General features: G+C 45.4%; 1 protein-coding gene across 3 annotated transcripts in view; it reads right to left on the bottom strand.

The window, feature by feature from the left end:
• Positions 1-1,682: 1,682 nt before the first annotated feature.
• Positions 1,683-18,550, bottom strand: part of LOC147672942 (nuclear receptor subfamily 2 group C member 2-like) — a 343,617-nt gene continuing 326,749 nt past the window's right edge. The window contains exons 13-15 of one of the 3 annotated variants that reach the window (XM_086947899.1): positions 17,831-17,936; positions 2,305-2,518; positions 1,683-2,167 (exon numbers count right to left, since the gene is read on the bottom strand). In XM_086947899.1, coding sequence (XP_086804025.1) covers positions 2,344-2,518; positions 17,831-17,936 — 281 coding nt within the window. In that variant the 3' untranslated portion in view covers positions 1,683-2,167; positions 2,305-2,343. Of the gene's footprint in view, positions 2,519-17,830; positions 17,937-18,550 lie in introns of all 3 variants that reach the window. The other 2 variants (XM_086947900.1, XM_086947898.1) reach the window with 2 other exon arrangements.

Below are 18,550 nucleotides of genomic sequence, written 5' to 3' on the forward strand. Positions count from 1 at the left end.
AGATTTTACTATGTTAAAAATGGTTTGCTGATTGTCGTCCGCCCTGTTAATGAGATTTGTATAGTAACATTTTTTTCTCTATTTTAATTTGTAGTTGATATGCTCTGAGTGCTGATTTAAAGAGCTTCATATCTTCGGCCTCATAGTGTTTACTCCATTGTTTTTCTGTTTGTCTACACAGACCTTTCAAGGTTTTCAAGCGGGAGTGAACCAGGGGGCAGATTTGGTTTTTTTAAGGTAGTTTTCTTTAGTGGGACTAGAGTGTTGGCCATTGACAGCATCCATTCATTGAATAGATTATTGTCCGTTTTTGGATTGCCGGCGAGAGTGGATCTGGTTAGATAGCATGCTGTTCCAATTTTATGTGAGGGCCAATTTGCTGGAATTTTCTTTTTTTTATGCGCATTATCATAGACGAAATTGAAGGGAATTAATTTATGGTCTGTCCAAGTTAACGTGACCGGAGAGGCAACCATTAGGTTAGTGGCGTTGGTGCATATCCCGTCCAGGGTATGTCCTGCCTGGTGTGTGATTGAAATCACCTAGGATCGTAAAATTTGAGTATCGGACCACAAGGGGGTCTAAGATATTCTCCCAGAGTGTCTAGGAAATTTTCCACAGATCCCGGGACCTGTAAACAAGTGCCCCGGCGAGCGTGGTGCAATTGTCTAGTTTAAAGTTAAAGCAAAGACTTTCTGCATCCTTTAGTTCAGGGGTATTAGTGATGGAGCATTTCGAATGGTCTCTAAAGATTATGCCTATACCTCCTCCCTTTTTACCGTTTCTATCTAGTCTGGAGATAGTATACCTAGATAATCTTTGCGTTCTGTCGTTTGGACAGAACTACTATAGTCAACACGACTCTGTAGTAGATGTGCAGGGCTCACATGTAAGGACGGTGTAATTGTAGGCAGTCGCCATTTAGGGTTGCTGTTATTCTAGACAGTCACATAGGGCACCGCCAACCAAAGAGCACTAAGCTCCCACTTGGTAGTATCAAACTGGCACCACTGCAATGGGAAAGAGTGGAACGCTAGACAAATATCACTATCTTCAGTGCCATAAATACCACCACTGTCCCTGACCACACTTACTACCTTGACTAGCATATTACTTGCAATCAATTTTCGAGCGCCCCCTTCAGGATTATGTATAAACTAATTGTGCACCCATCCTCTGCATCCTCATTGGCTGCCGGGTGGACATCTGTTAGTGACAAAGGCAATGTGGCTAGATTTGATAAGGACAGATCTCAGAAGAATCATTTTTCCCTATTTCAGGAACAATCTGTGCACGTTTTCACAATTACATCTCTGTCGGACATATTGGATAAGGTACCGCTTGAGCACCCACAATTGTACACCCATGTCTCTAAGTTAGGAGGAAAGAAGAAATATATGTGGCCACTAAAAAGCATAATATTTTCCTTTGTTTGAAGTGCTAGAAGAATGCGAACTGTTGACAAAGGAGTTACGATAAATAATGAAAATTCCGTACTCAAAGCACAGCAAAATATCCTGCGTTCCAACTGTGGCGGCAGTATCTAGAGTGCATCACAGCTGTAGCATTTGATAACTTGCTGTTCGTATTTTACCAATGCCACGCTAAAAAAAGACATCATTCATCAAGTACAGTACAGTAAAAAAATAGGGAATATCTGCTTTGGAGACAAACAACATACATTACAAACAGTGACATCTTTATTTTTTTTAGCATAAATGATTGTCTGCTTGTACCCTTCTACGTTTTCACAGAAATCACTACCATTTGACCCAAAGCCACTGCGTGCACTTTGCTTAATGCCCTGCTTTCAAAGCAGGAGGTCAATGGCATAATTTTTTACACACAAAGTGCTGAGAAAGTGCTAAAATCAGTTTTCACCCTGGCAATTCGATATTACCTCCTTGAAAATGTTATATACAGACTGTACTTTTTTAGTACTCTTTAATACTAATCTCAAACATTATAAAAAAACGGACTTCGTCATTTAAACAGTTATGTTGCCTTTGATAATAGTTATAAAAACAATAAAAACGACAGAGCATATCAAGACTTGGTCAGGAGCGTTCAGCATTGCCAGTGGAAGTCTTGGACATATATTGTGGTGTAAATGGAACCTGGTTGGATGTCTCCTTTTGCTGTTATTCTGTTTTTTTGTTGTTAAAATCTGGAAATAAATAGATGAGAATACAGATGATGAGGAACAAGTGACGGCACTAAAATATTACTGAAATCATGTACATGTACCGAAGTCGATGCTCTTTTTCATCCGTTCTTGCTCCAATAGCCACTGGTTTTACCTACTGTAGTTCACACTGATCCGCAAAAGTGCTGCCTTGCTGGTTACGCTGTTGTGCCAGTTATTTGTCCATTGTACTCAGCAGTCTCCATCTTCAGGATGTACGGGATTATGCTGTCAATGGGGACATTTCCAATGAGGCCAGTAAAAAAAAGTTCCTCTGTGATACTTGAGCTCAAGAGTCTAAGTGCTGGAAGGCGAACCAGAATCCGAGCGAGTCTGCAAGACAAAGACATGGGATAAACACAGTTGAATTAGAAAGTCCTTACTACCCTCTAGGCATGTGTTCTTGAAATTTTGGGGTTGTTGAAGGTTATAAAGGAAGAACACGTAATGCAGAGGGTCCATTTTCCTGAGAAAATCTGAGGAACATAATCTTGAACAGAGGAGTATTTCTGGTTGCATGTCTCCTTCAACTTAATATTTTTTTGAATGCTTCATCTAAGCAAAGGTAGACTCTACTAGAGAAAGTGCAATTACTTTCCTATTTTCAATGGCTGTAAATGGGCAAAGTGATCATATAAAATGTACATGATATCAACTTAGCAGTGCATCTTTGCGCACCACTCTTTGCCGATACCAGCTTAAACGCAGGGAACGTGGCTAAAGGAGGGCTCTAAAATGTTAAAGTGGATTGATGTTGCGTCTGGAGAGCAGACAAGTTGGCGGTGCTCCACAGTCAAGTCCACTTGCCCCTGTCAAGGGCCTGTCAAAAGAAAAGCACAAGACCCTGATCTGACACAAGCAGCTACTTAGAATTTGCTTGACGGATATTAAGGTGCTTAACCTATCCTCCCCCAGTCACAAGCTAGAGCAGAACATTTTGACTTCAACCTATGATCGACAAGCATGCTTTGGCTATGTTCAATAGTGCCTCTTCTTGACTGTAGCGGAAAAACTAGAAATTAAGGAACTGATATGGGTGAACAATGCGCCCTAGCCTTGAAAGAATGAAAAGGTACGGCTGAGTAGAAATCCGTTGAAGTCTAGATCAAACTCATTGAATTGGATTGAGTCATATTACGCTTATTATGGTCACAAAGAGGCCCACATAAATATAGTTTGTGACCAATCTACCTACTCCGTTTATTACACAATTTTTATAAAAATGCACAGTCATTTGTTTAAAAAAAACTAGAAGTAACAGTTATTCTATTACAATGTAGGAAACATGTTACAACAATCACGTTACTTTAATACTTATACAGTTCTATCTTGGGTGCTGCTCTTCTCTTTACTGTCTTCAGAAAAAATTTGAGTACTATTGCTCATGTTAGTAACTTTCATTAACAAAATGTAAATAAAAACAATCATTTTCAAAGCCAATAGGTCTAGCATTCACCGCCAGCCTTTTGGCTTTGTTAGTGCATGTTTTATTTTGTCATTATTTCTTATAAACATTTTTCGTTGCAGAAAGCTCAAACTTAAAACTGCTTTGGCTAAAAGAACAAGTTACTTACATCCAGTAACGCTTTTTCTGGTGGATACAGTATCTGCCTGTGGATTCCTCATCGTTTGAATTACCCCATGCGCATCATTCCACTGAAACTTTTCTCCATAGCTCTCCCACGTCGACGAGGACAACAATGGAACGGCTCTGCGCGTGACTCCGCCTGACGTCATCAGGGCCATAAGAAGACCTTGTCGGCTTGCTGACATCAGTTCAACTCATTTTTTCCGTGCCTTCGAGGTGAATGGGTAAACCAACAACATTTCCACAAGTATACACAGTATACAAGACCAAGAAAGAAAATGGAAATTCTAAAAGATGGGCATTTCCCAGTAACAAACACTAAATAATTTCAAATATTTTATATTAAAATGCATATCCATTATTTTTAGGTATAAACAGGCATGCAACGGGGAGGCGGGTGAGTCAGTGATAAATCCACAGGCAGATGCTTATCCACCAGAAAAAGTGTTACCGAAGTAACTTGTTTTTCTGATGGACACATCGGTCTGTGGATTCCTCACCTTTTGAATTGAAATCCCAAGCAGACCCACTCTGAGGAGGGTGCCCACCTACTTATACCAAAAAATCCTGCAGCCCAGAACGTGCAAAGTGGACGTCTCTGCTCACCTCTGAGTCTAAGCAGTAATGCTTTGCAAAAGTTTGGAGGGATGTCCAAGTTGCCACCTTGCACATGTCTACAACAGGGACACCTCTAGCTAAAGCCGAAAGAAGAAGACTTAGCTCTGGTGGAATGAGCTCAAATACCTTCAGGAGGCTCCTTCTTGGCCAAGGAGTGGCAGATCTTGATGCAGAGGATGATCCACCTGGACAGCGTTCTCTTATGGACAGCCTTGCCCTTCATCCTGCCCACATATCGAATGAAGATTTGTTCGTTTAACCTGAAGTCCTTAGTCCTATCGGGTAGGAGCTGACCACCCTCTTAGGGTCCAGGCGATGAAGCCTCTCGTCCTCCTTAGAAGGAGGAGGGTAGAAAGTGGGTAAAGTGATAGGTTGCCCTAGGTGGAAGGGAGTGACCACCTTAGGCAGGAAAGCAGCTCTGGTCCTAAGAGCCATCTTACCCGCTTGCAATCAGGTAAATGGAGGCTTAGAGCTAAGGGCCTACAGCTCACTAACCCTCCAGGCGGAAGTAATTGTAACCAGAATATGGTCTTAATTGCTAGGAATCTCAAGGGACAACAATACAGGACTATACATCAAGAAAGTAAGAACTATATTCAATTCCCATTGAGGCATGATAGAGGGAGTAGGAGGAAACCTATTAGTGAGACCCTTAATGAACCTCATGACTATGGGAGATTTAAATTCAGAGGGTTGTTCTGGTAAGCAGAGAAAAGCAGACAAGGCAGACAAGTAGCCTTTGAGGGGTTCCTACTGCACAATCCTGCTGTGCTAGGGAAAGAGAGAAACTGAGAATATCAGACAAATGGGCTTGTAAGGGATAAATCAATCTCTCTCCACACACTTATACAAACCTGGCCCACCTACTGGAATAGACCGATTTGGTGGAGTGTCTTCTGGCCAATAAAATAACCACCACATTCGGTGGGAGAGGAAAAGAGCTCAGGTTGCCCTATTCAATCTCAAATGAGAAACACGAGGGGAGCCAGGCCCAAAGGGACAGGTGGGGAGGCTGGGCCTCAATTTGAATAAACACAGCAAAAGTTGCCCCACCACCTACATTTGGATTGGTGTCAGTACAACGCGAAATATTACATCGCATTCCGTTACAACGGAATTTTTACAACGCAGGATCCATAACATCGGATGCCATTACAACGCATGGCATTACATAGCAGATGGTATTACAACGCATGGCATTACATCGTAAGTATAGGTAAGTATACCTTTTTTTAAAAATGTTATTAAGTTAATTTAATTAATTTAATTTAATTAAATGAAATAAAATACATTTTAAAATAGCCATTAATTTAATTGAATAAAATAATATCTATTTAATAAATGTAATTTTAATAAAAAATGGGAATAATTAAATTTAATTAAAGTAATAAAATTAACTTAAAGAACATGTTTTTATAATTGATAATAAATTAAATTAATTGAAATAATTTATTTAATATAATTAATTTAATTAAAAAATGTAATTAATGAAATAAAATTAATTTAATTTATTAAATATATTTTAATTAATTTAAAAATGGTAAATATAATTTAATTAACCCAAAACACAAACCCCTGTAACCCAAACCCCAAACCCTGCCCTAAAACCTAAAAACACCCCCGTACCCCAAAACTCAAACCTTGCCCTAAAACCTAAAAACACCCCTGTACCCCAAAACCCAAACCCTGCCCTAAAACCTAAAAACACCCCTGTACCCCAAACCCCAAACCTTGCCCTAAAACCTAAAAACACCCCTGTACCCCAAAACCCAAACCTTGCCCTAAAACCTAAAAACACCCCTGTACCCCAAAACCCAAACCCTGCCCTAAAACCTAAAAACACCCTTGTACCCCAAAACCCAAACCCTACCCTAAAACCTAAAAACACCCCTGTACCCCAAAACCCAAACCCTGCCCTAAAACCTAAAAACACCCCTGTACCCCAAAACCCAAACCTTGCCCTAAAACCTAAAAACACCCCTGTACCCCAAAACTCAAACACTGCCCTAAAACCTAAAAACACCCCTGTACCCCAAAACCCAAACCTTGCCCTAAAACCTAAAAACACCCCTGTACCCCAAAACCCAAACCTTGCCCTAAAACCTAAAAACACCCCTGTACCCCAAAACCCAAACCCTGCCCTAAAACCTAAAAACACCCTTGTACCCCAAAACCCAAACCCTACCCTAAAACCTAAAAACACCCCTGCACCCCAAAACCCAAACCCTGCCCTAAAACCTAAAAACACCCCTGTACCCCAAAACCCAAACCCTGCCCTAAAACCTAAAAACACTCCTGTACCCCAAAACCCAAACCCTGCCCTAAAACCTAAAAACACCCCTGTACCCCAAAACCCAAACCCTGCCCTAAAACCTAAAAATACCCAAACACCCCAAAACATATACATCAGTACCCCAAAACATATACTCCTATACTCATACTTATTTTAAAAATTACTTAAATTAATATATTTAATTTATAATATTTAAAAACGAAATAAATATTTTTATTTATAATTAATAATAATTAAATCAATTATATAATATTAAATAAAATAAAAAAAAATTATATACTTACCAATACTTACGATGTAATGGTATGAGTTGTAATACCATCTGCTATGTAATGCCATGCGTTGTAATGGCATCCGATGTAATGGATCCTGCGTTGTAATAGCTGCGTTGTAACAGCATTACGTTGTAATAGTTGCGTTGTAAGTGATACACACCCTACATTTACATCCACATTTATGGAAAGTTGAACACGCTAGCTGTCGTTATCAACTGGGTATTTTTATTTATACCAAAATATTTCAATAGATTAAACTGAGTTTGTCAAGAACAGGACATCGTAAACAAACAAAGACATATTTACATTGAAGATTTCAATGAAAGTCGTTATACTTTTCTGTACACAAATGTATTACAAACTAAACAAGATCAACACGCACAGAATCAAAAAACAAACAACAATCTGACACAAACAGCAAAATTGAACAACATTAAATGATAAACTAGATTTTTATAAATAGAAAAAGTGAGTAAAGCATAAGTGGCCAGTTAGAGAGGATTACCCACGATTTATTTCTCCACACCGGCATTTGCTGGTTGTAAAAGACTCACAAATTCATTTTTGCTCCTTTTCTAATTTTCCCCTCTTCTTTCAAACTTTCTTATGCTTTACTCACTTTTTCTATTTATAAAAATCTAGTTTATCATTTAATGTTGTTCAATTTTGCTGTTTGTGTCAGATTGTTGTTTGTTTTTTGATTCTGTGCTTGTTGATCTTGTTTAGTTTGTAATACATTTGTGTACAGAAAAGTATAACAACTTTGGTTGAAATCTTCAATGTAAATATGTCTTTGTTTGTTTACGATGTCCTGTTCTTGACAAACTCAGTTTAATCTATTGAAATATTTTGGTATAAATAAAAATACCCAGTTGATAACGACAGCTAGTGTGTTCAACTTTCCATAAATGTGGATGTAAATGTAGGTGGTGGGGCAACTTTTGCTGTGTTTACTCTATTCAATCTCAAGGCATGAAGGTGCAGGCTCTGGAGGTGGGGGAGTAGAACCTTCCCCTGCGACTGCAAGAGGAGGCCTGCCCTCAGAGGGCAACAGAGCAGAGGGTGCAATGAGAGGTAAAGGAGGTCTGTGTACCATACCCTTCTTGGCCAATCCGGGCCGACCAATATGATGTGGGCCTGCCCTTGGCGAATCTTCCTCAGAACTTGAGGAATCAATGGTATAGGAGGAAACGCGTAAAGAGCCCCAATCTAACTGAAACACGCCCCCACCGCTACTCAAATAGAATACTGGAGACTGCAGAACGATGGGCAGTGCACATTCTCGTGAGTGGCAAACAGGTCCAATAGATGAAACTCCCACATCCTAAAATGTGATGGACCACCTCCGGATGAGGACACTATTCGTGATCGGCAAAGTACTGCCAATTGAGACTGTCAGAACGCACATTGACACTGGGGCCGTCCAACGTCACAGTGGGCGTGTGCGAGAGACGGCCGGGGGCCATCCAAACCACGCCCACCCATTATTTCACCCGCAACGCGGTGAAATTCGCGCCGCGGTCAACGGGTTAAGCACATCGGCCAGATGATTGGCAATCAGACGGATCTGAATGTCATAAGCCCAGGACCAGTCTTGCAGAGCCTATCTCTGCAGAGACAATACAACCCTACTCCTCCCTGATTGTTTATATACCACATCGTGGTAGTGTTGTCCGAACTGACTGACCGCAAAGGGAGGAAAGAAAGGCCTTGAGAGCCAAACATTTTGCTAGTAATTCAAGAAGATTGATGTGAAACAATCTTTCCTCAGGAGACCAACAGCCTTTGACCTCCAGATCCCCCAGAGGAGCTCCCACCCTAAATCTGTTATCACTGTGGCCACAGGAGAAGGAGGTTGATACGGCTGCCCTTGAGACTGGTTGTCCAGAATACTACACCATCAATCAATCAATCCAATCAATCAATCAATCAATACATTTGTAAAGCGCGCTACTCACCCGTGAGGGTCTCAAGGTGCTGAAGGGGGGGGGGGTGCCTACTATTGCTCGAATAACCAGGTCTTGAGGTGTTTCCTGAAGGTGAGATGGTCTTGGGCCAGTCGTAGGTGTGCGGGGAGGGAGTTCCATGTCTTGGCTGCTAGGTAGGAGAACGATCTTCCTCTGGTGGTGGTTCTGCGAATCCGTGGGACGCTGGCGAGAGCGAGGCTGGTGGAGCGGAGCTGCGGGTGGGAGTGTAGAACGAGAGGCGGCTGTTGAGGTATTCGGGGCCCATGTTGTGGAGCGCTTTGTGTGCGTGGGCGAGCTGCCTGAACGTGATCCTCTTGCTGGCGGGGAGACAGTGCAGGTTTCTCAGGTGGACGGATATGAGGCTGTGGTGAGGGATGTCGAGGATGAGTCATGCGGAGGCGTTCTGTATGTGTTGAAGGCGTTTCTGAAGTTTGGCTGTGGTTCCTGCGTACAGAGCGTTTCCGTAGTCCAGTCAGCTGGTGACGAGGGCCTGGGTGACTGTCTTTCTGGTTTCGGTGGGGATCCACCGGAAGATCTTTCGGAGCATGCGCAGGGTGTTGAAACATGAGGATAAGACTGCGTTGACTTGCTTGGTCATCGTGAGGGAGGAGTCCAGGATGAATCCCAGATTTCGTGCGTGGTCTGTGGGTGTCGGTGCGGTGACCAGAGTTAGGCCACCAGGAGTCGTCCCAGGCGGATGGGGATTGTCCAAGGATGAGGACCTCCGTCTTGTCCGAGTTGAGCTTCAGACGGCTGTGCTTCATCCATTCTGCGACATCTTTCATTCCGTCCTGGAAGTTGGCTTTGGCGGTGAGAGGGTCTTTGGTGAGGGAGAGTATCAGTTGGGTGTCGTCGGCGTAGGAGATGATGTTGATGTTGTGTTTGCGATGGTGGCGAGGGGGCTCATGTAGATATTGAAGAGAGTTGGGCTGAGTGAGGAGCCCTAGGGTACGCTGCAGATAATCTTGGTGGCCTTGGAGCGGAAGGGAGGGAGGCGGACACGCTGGGTTCTGTCGGAGAGGAACGATGTGATCCAGTCCAGGGCCTTTCCTTGGATCCCAGTGTTATTGAGGCGGGTTATTAGGGTGCGGTGGAAGACGGTGTCAAAGGCTGCAGAGAGGTACAGGAGGATGAGAGCGGCAGTCTCTCAGTTGACCATCAGGGTCCTGATGTCGTCGGTGGCTGCGATGAGGGTGGTCTCGGTGCTGTGGTTGGCTCGAAATCCGGACTGGGATGGATTGAGCGAGTTTTCTTTGAGGAATGCAGTCAGCTGTTTATTGACGGTCTTCTCAATGACTTTAGCCGGGAAGGGGAGAAGAGAGATGGAGCGGAAGTTCTAGAGGTCTTTGGGGTCCGCTGTTGGTTTCTTCAGCAGGGTGTTGATTTCTGCGTGTTTCCAGCTTCTCAGGCTGACGTGAAGGAGCTGTTAATGACGTTCCGGAGGTGGGGTGCGATGATGGTGTCAGCTTTGTTGAAGATATGATGAGGGCATGGGTCGGAGTGGGAGCCGGAGTGGATGGTGTTCATGACGCGGGTGGTGTCTTCAGTGCTGATGGGGGTCCATGCACTGAGGCTGAAGGGGGGGTTCGTTGGTTTGGTGGCTGGAGGCGGAGTCTGGGGTCCGAAGCTGTCGTGTATATCTGCGATCTTGCGGTGGAAGAATGTGGCGAGGGAGTTGCAGAGGTCTTGCGACGGTGTGATGTCGTTGTTGCTGGCGCTGGGGTTGGAGAGCTCTTTGACGATGCTGAAGAGTTCCTTGCTGTTGTGGGCGTTGTTGTCCAGACGCTCTTTGAACGATGTCCTTTTGGTGGTGCGGATCATCTGGTGGTATTCGCGGGTAGCGCTCTTGAGGGCTGTCATGTTTTCTGCTGTCCGTTTGTTGCGCAAAGGTTTTTTCGAGGGTTTGGCATGATTTCTTTGCGATTTTTAGGGCGTCTGTGAACCATGCAGTTTTTCTGTTGCTAGTCTTGCCTGGGGGTTTCTTTAGAGGAGCGAGGTCATCGGCGCAGTTGGTGATCCACTGTGCGAGATTGTGTGCTGCGTCGTTGGCGTCGGGGTGTCGACAGGTGGGTTCTGGCTCAGTGATATGGTCAGTTGGTCTGCGGTGACTTTGCTCCAGCATCTGCGGGGGATCTGTAGCGTCTGGTGGTGGGAGGTGGACTTCTTGAAGGTGAAGTGGATGCAGCTGTGGTCGGTCCAGTGTAGTCCGGTGGAGTGGCTGAAGGAGACGTGGTTGCTGGCGGAGAAGACGGGGTCAAGCATGTGGCCGGCGAGGTGGGTGGGCGTGTCCACCAGTTGCTTAAGTCCGAGGTTGGCGAGGTTGTCGAGCATGGTGGTGGTGTTGTTGTCGTTCTTTTTCTCCAGGTGGAAGTTCAGGTCCCCTAGGAGGATGTGCTCTGGTGAAGCTAGGGCGTGCGGGCTGATGAAGTCGGCGATGGTTTCGCTGAATTGTGTCCGTGAGCCCGGGGGTCTGTAGATGAGTGTTCCTCGGAGGGTGGTCTGGGGGTCGGTGTGGATCTGGAAGTGTAGGTGTTCTGCGGTGGTGAGTGCATCTTCGGCGTTGGTCGTGACGCTGATGGTGTTCCTGTAGATGATGGCTATTCCTCCTCCGGTTTGGTTGATGCGCTCCTTCCGGGTGATCTTGTAGCCGTCTGGGATGGCTATGGCGATGTCGGGGGCCGAGGAGGCGTTCATCCAGGTTTCCGTGAGGAAGGCGACGCCTGGTGCTGTGGTATCAAGGAGTTCCCAGAGTTCGACGGCGTGTTTGTGGACGGAGCTGGTGTTGAGCAGGATGCACTTGCGGTGGTTGTTGTTGTCACTGCTGTGTTCGGTGGGCGGGGTTCAGGTTTGGAGGCAGGTGAATTTGCAGGCTTGGCAGGTGAAGGGTCCGCGGCCGCCATAAAAGGGTAGAAGGGGAGGAGGGGTCAGCTGGGAGGCGGGAGGTCAGGATGGACAATGGGCGCGCGGGGCCGCACGGGAGTCAGTGGCGGGAAAGAAACGGGGGGGGGTGGGACAGCGACGGAAGGCAAGGCGGCAGGAAGCTGGAGGCACAGATGGAGCTAGCTGCAGCGGTGGAGAAGCGACCTACCCGGAGGGTCAAGGGTCGCTGTCTCCACTGCGCAGCGTCCGCCTTAAGAGGGTAGAAGGGGAGGAGGGGTCAGCTGGGAGGCGGGAGGTCAGGACGGCCAGCGGGGGTGCAGGGCCACACAGGAGTCAGCGGCAAGAAAGAAACGGGGGGGGGGCAGCGACGGAAGGCAAGGCGGCAGGAACCAGGAGGCACAGGTAGAGCTAGCTGCAGCGGTGGGGAAGCGACCTATCCGGAGGGTCAAGGGTTGCTGTCTCCACCGCGCAGCGGCCGCCTTAAGATGGTAGAAGGGGAGGAGGGGTCAGCTGGGAGGCGGGAGGTCAGGGCGGCCCGCACGGGAGTCAGCGGCGGGAAAGAAACGGGGGGGGGGGCAGCGACGGAAGGCAAGGCGGGAGGAACCAGGAGGCACAGGTGGAAATAGCTGCAGCGGTGGGGAAGCGACCTACCCGGAGGGTCAAGGGTCCCTCCGCTGCAGTGTCTCTGGAGATTCTGATCACCTCATTTAGATCTCTATTGTGTTGATACCACTGCCTGCGGAGGCCCACTAGAGTGCCCTCATGTGCCAGCGTGCATGGTTGACCAACAGTATGCAGGAAGCGAACAGACCGAGCATGCGTATGACGTTCAGGACTGGAACAGCCGCTCCATTTGGAAAAACTGCAGTCATAGCATGGATGTCTAGAATTCTGTGGAGGCGGGAAGACACGACTCACAGTAGTGTCCTAAACTGCTCCTATGAACGGGTTGCTCTGAGAGGGCACCAGGTGAGATTTTGGTACGGTTATCGAAAAAACTACGCGTTACTTGCAGATGATGCAGCACCATCTCTGGCGACTTTGCTTTGAGCAGCCAGTCATCCAAATAGGAAACAACAGGAATCCCCGATCTCCTGAGATGAGCTGCCACCACCCCCACCACCATCGTGAAGACCTGTGGAGCGGATTAAAGACCGAACGGAAGGACCGCAATCTGGTATTGCGTAGATCCCACTGCAAAACGGAGATACTTCTGATGCGACTTCAGGATGGGAATGTGAAAATACACATCCAAAAATCGATCAACACCATCCAGTCTTCATGTTGCAGCACCAGAAGAACCTGAGCCAGGTTCAACATCTTGAATTTCTCCTGCTCGAGGTAAAAATTCAAGATTATGAGGTCTAGGATCGGCCTCAATCGCCTGTCCTCCTTGGGGATCAGGAAGTATCGGGAGTAGCATCCCTGACCTGTTTTCTGCTCTGGAACAACCTCTAACGCACCTTTCTGTAGCAAAGACAGAACCTTCTAATCCAGCAGCATCAGGTGATCCTCTGAGCACCAGCCCTGGCGAGGGGGGAAACTCCCGGAAGGGAAGGGCATACCCATTTTCTACAAGATCCAAAACCCAGAGATCTGATGTAACAGATCTCCAATTTCGTAGAAAATGGGACACCTGACCTCCCATGGGAACCAACATGCTCTAAGATGGAGGATCTACAGCTGCTGCTGCCCTGGTGTACCAGTTGGGGGAATGGAAGAGGGGGAGATTTTCTGCTGAGCTGTGCCTCGCAGGTGACCTCTAACCTTTCCCCTGTATGACCTATACAGAGCGTTCTCCTGTTGCTGCTGCTGCTGCCTGACTTGAAAGGAAGGAGTCTTGTTGCCAAATCTCCGAAATCTGCGGTACCCAAACCGATTGTTGGGATTGCAGACCCAACAATCTCGTTGTGGCCCTACGATCTTTAAACCCAGCAGGCACGTTGTATTTGTGGTTTTCAGAGCCATATTGGCTGAAGAAATCCCCATTTTAGCCGATTGCTCCATCCTCTTAGACTCTCTATCTCCAGGCGTGGAAAGAGCCTGCTTAGTAGAGCCTAAGCCTGGACTACTAAGCGCTTAGAAGATGGGTGTGTGGAAAGGAAATCTGGATCTCCAGGCACTACTTTATATCTTCTTGCGACTGATCTGGACACAGCAGGGGCAGTCACTGGCTGCTGCCAAACCTCTAAAATGGGCTTGGTCAAAGCCTCATTAAAAGGGAAGCAGAGGTTCCAATTTGACTTTATCTCCGCAGTAGGTAAAGGCAAGTCCAGTAGATCAGCTGCCTTTCTTATTATGGAATGGTATGAGGAAACCTCATGCAATGGAAGGCCTTTCAGTGAAGAGAGCTCCCACTTCGGAGATATGTCCAAATCACGAGCCCCCTGCAGTCCCTCGAATTTCTGCATAGGGTCAATTTCCCCATTTTCAGCCTCTTCCTGCTGCTCCTGAAATTCTCTCATCCAGTAGCCTCTGTGCCTCCCTTCTAGATCTCATTCTGGGTACCGGCAAAGGTGGTGCCAGGCGCGGTACTGGTGACTTCGGGACCGCACTGATGGAGGCTCCACAGGATTAGCTGAACGCGACGGGCGAGGCTCAGTCGGCACTGGACCGGAGCCAGGTGGCGCCAGAGAGGAATCCAACTGCACTCTTCCCTTCAGGGATTGCAATGGCATTGAGGACCTCGGCGTCATTAGAAGCCAAGTCCCCGGGGTCATGGACATAAATGAGGTGGAAAGCATACAAGGTTGTATGAAAGCGGTCCCATGGGGCCAACAGGCAGACCAGCAGGGTTAGCCGCCCTGGCAAAACATGCCAAACATCGCATTCAAGAAATGCGAAGGAGCCGTACGCCTACCTGAAAGGGTGGCTATGGATCTGGTGTCGCCGGTTCAGAGACAGCTTGAGGAGGCTGTTGGACTGGCTCCGGTTGCAGCGCCGGAGACGCTGGGGATGTAGAGGCAAAGGCGTCACTTCCCTGGGCACCGGAGAGACTTGGAGTGTGCCAGTGTCACCGGAGTACTGGGGACCCCCACTTTGGTGATTTATCCTTAGACAAACGACGTCTAGATCCATGACACCGCTTCTTGTGCTTTCTCGAAGACTTTGAGGTACGTGGAGTAAGCGACTTGGATTTTGATCTAGTCCTTTTCCGGGCCCTTTTCTGTTTCTTCACCCTGGCCATAAATAGCTTGGCATCCATCTTTAAAGGGCCTGCATGACGAACACCCCTCGATGTCACGGTCCGACAAGAGGCACCAAAGACCATCTTCATGGGGGTCAATGATAGACATATGGCCAGTACATTCCCTGACAGGCTTAAAACTAGACTTCTTCTGAGAGGCCATGTCACTGTACAATTTCAGGAAGAACCTGCAACAGTGAAACTCCAGAAAAGGAAATCCCTGGAAAAAAAGTTATGTGTCGATGGCACAGAAAAAAGGGAACAGCTGTCAGCATGCCAATGAGGTCTTCTTATGGCTCCGATGAGGTCATGTAGAGCTGTTCCATTTTGACGTCCTCGATGACATGGGAGAGCTATGGAGAAAAGTTTCAGTGAAATGCTGCGCCTGGGGTAATTCAGAAAGTGAGGAATACACAGGCAGATATATCCATCAGAAGCAAAAATACTTATTAAGCTAAACACACATTACCATAGTCATGCCTGTCATGTGAAAGGAACGACTGTGTGGATATGCTCATTGAGAAAGGAAGAAATGCCATCACTTACAGTGAAGTTAGCCAGTGGCTGAAGGAAATAGAGCCTCTGCCTGATGCTGTATGATGCAGTGGGAGGAGAAAAAACATTGACACACCGACAGACCAATGAATTACGAGGGCTGACTAAAAGCTTGTTTAAGGGCCGGATTATGAGATGTCAGCGTATTCTGACCCGGGGGTAAAACACGGTTTATGCACAAATTGGAATTACAAGTTGGGAGGTATTTATCATATGCAAAAATTATAGGGTGCATTAAATACCTCAACCTCCATTGAATTTCAGCAAGTCAAATGGGGGGAAAACCATACGGTATTTATCGTATAATGCGGATGGTGGGAAGGAGCAACAACTCTGTCCGTCCTACATTCGTGATGATTGCCAGGAAGACAGCCCAAAAACAGAGATAGCAAACAAACACAGTTCTAGTGATTTCCTAATGGAGGGCTCAAGCATTGTTTCCAACGTTTGAACATTAATGAGCTTTTCTATTCCCTCTTTCCCTTTTTTGGGTGCTACTGAAGAATCACCTAGTTCATTATCACCCTATGGTGATGAAGGGATCCTCATGTCTCATGGTGTGAATATTTCTGGGGCCACTGACAATATCAGGCCTTTGGACCACGCAGCAGAGTACATTTGCCGGGCATGGTCTGGTCACACAAATGAGCATTACTGCTCAGCCTGGGGAAGATTGACTTGTTGGTGTCTGAGATGTGGTGCCGATCCTGTGAGGGCAGGAATTTTCCTTATGGCGAATTGATTGACAGAGCAGACAGACTAAGCCTTGGTCTATCAAACAATCAAATAATTTATGCCTGTGGTCTCAGAAGGGCATCAGTCAATTAATGGTTTCTGTTCAGGGAGCACCAACATACCAGGTTTGTGTCATGTCCAGTTTTCGGGTATAAATATATGTGAGACATCAGCAAGATACTTAATATTTGACTTTCTTTGCCGGCAAATGAGGGTCTATCCAGAAAGCAGTTATATGCTAAGCAAAAGGCCTTTTATTAAAGCTGTGGACCTTCTGGGTCACATTTCCATGGCAAATGGAGCCATGTTCGCAATTACCAGGCTGTTAGTTGTCCATCGGTAAGAGCGTCTTGAGGCCTAAGGGCAGCCAACAACTTCTAATCTCCATCAAAAAGCGTCTTTAACTGATATCTTCTGACTTTAGCTAAGTTGGCCAGTTGGTTGATAAAGGAAGAAATCAATAATATATTCATTATTAATAATATATTAATTTTGGGAGCTTACTGGCATGTGACGTTTTTATGGTGGGCAGTTCCTGGAGGATATCATTAAAGTGGCTAACTAGTTCACAGACTCCACTTTTCAGAAATGTCATTTAAATCCTGTTCAGGCTGTGCCTTCTTGAGCGGTGTGTAGGCGTGGTACATCTGAGCCCTGGATTCTTGACATGGAATGTAAAACTTCCTAACTATCTTTAAGGAAAGTTAAAATTCAATTAAGGACAGGAATGCCAGGATTAGCTTTCTAGTTGACAGACACTAACCCACAGCAGGAGTTCAACAGGTAGTATTTAGGTGCTTCAGCATTTTTCTCTTATCTCTTTCTGCATATATTCAGCAAAAAACAAATGACTAGGTTGGTTGATTCAATGAGTGGTTCAATGTTGGTAACAGTGGCAGTCAGTATGTTTTGTTTTTTATCTAGGGGGAGATCAGAAGCAGCAGTGAGAAGATGTGGGTGTTTTCCAAAGCAAAGTTGTGTTGCACCTGAGCGAAGAAAGAGAAAGTGCTCGGTTTTCACACACTTTCATGGACTATACCAAGAATACTTACAGACGGATCTTTTGATACACTCCCAACAGTTCATGGCATATGTAGTTTAATATGTTTTTTGTTAAGGCTGATGCGCAAGGAATAAAGAAGAAATGCGCTGCTTAATTCTTGCATCCATATCTTTACTAGAATTTTAACTTTTCTTCCCGACAGCTAAGAAGTTTTACATTTATGAAATGACCCAGGTCCACAATATTCATTTATAGAACTGTGTGGCATTTCTATACCCTTCAGCCAGCTAGGGCTATTACTCAATTTGAAGGTCAACCCCTTCTCCTGTTAGTTGCAATGGTTTTAGCTTTTCCTGCAATGATCCGATTTAATGATACAGTTGGGGATAGTGTTGCACAAATGCCCATACCCATTTCAAGCTCAAGCACAGCTTTTTCATTATATATAATGATCTTGGAACTGTTATAGATCACAAAAGTGATCTCAGTGAGGTTTTAGTCGCATCCAGTCAAGCATAAGGCAATCACATGAAGACAGCAGTACCTGTAAGTATCCTCAGGATACGTTTTCTGAACATAGTCCTGTAACTCCATCTGTGCCTTCTCTTGGAAATTTTCAATTTGGCTGGTACTTGTCATACCCGGGTGATCTAGAGAAAGAATTCATACATTTAATACCTTTTTTTGGGAACATTTCATTCCTATGTCATTGTTAGAAATCTTAGTGCTCATGTCCATGCACTGGCTCAAATCAAGCATGCCCTAACCTTGGTAAATGATGCACCTTTTAAATTGACAAAAAAAAAATGTTTTGTTAGTTATAAGACAAAGCATAAAAAGTGTGCTTGGTTAATGCTAAACCACAAAAAGTAAAGGCTTCATTCATATATTTGCTCTTGAAACAGATTCTATGTCAGGACCGGAGGCTTCAGATTATGCTATATCTTCCTTCGCTTTATTAACATAAAGAAACCACAGCAGCTTAGGAAAAAATATAATAAGAACAAAAAATGCTTTAAACATAAAGCATTGACGTAATGTTCAACAAAAATCAACAACAACTCCCAAGAGTCTCTTTGTTATAATAATAGTCCACAGTCCTTTGTCTCTGTCCATCATCCCTATATAACCGGACTTCCCATCATCTTCCTCCTCTTTCTTCGCTGCTCCCGCAGCCAGATAAGTGCTTTTCTATTTTGTCTTCTTTTATTGTGATTGATTGTCTTGCGGTCTTTGGGGACTCCTTGCATGGTTTATTCCCTTT

The sequence above is a fragment of the Lissotriton vulgaris genome (assembly GCF_964263255.1).
Source record: "Lissotriton vulgaris chromosome 9 unlocalized genomic scaffold, aLisVul1.2 SUPER_9_unloc_2, whole genome shotgun sequence".
Lineage (NCBI taxonomy): Eukaryota > Metazoa > Chordata > Amphibia > Caudata > Salamandridae > Lissotriton > Lissotriton vulgaris.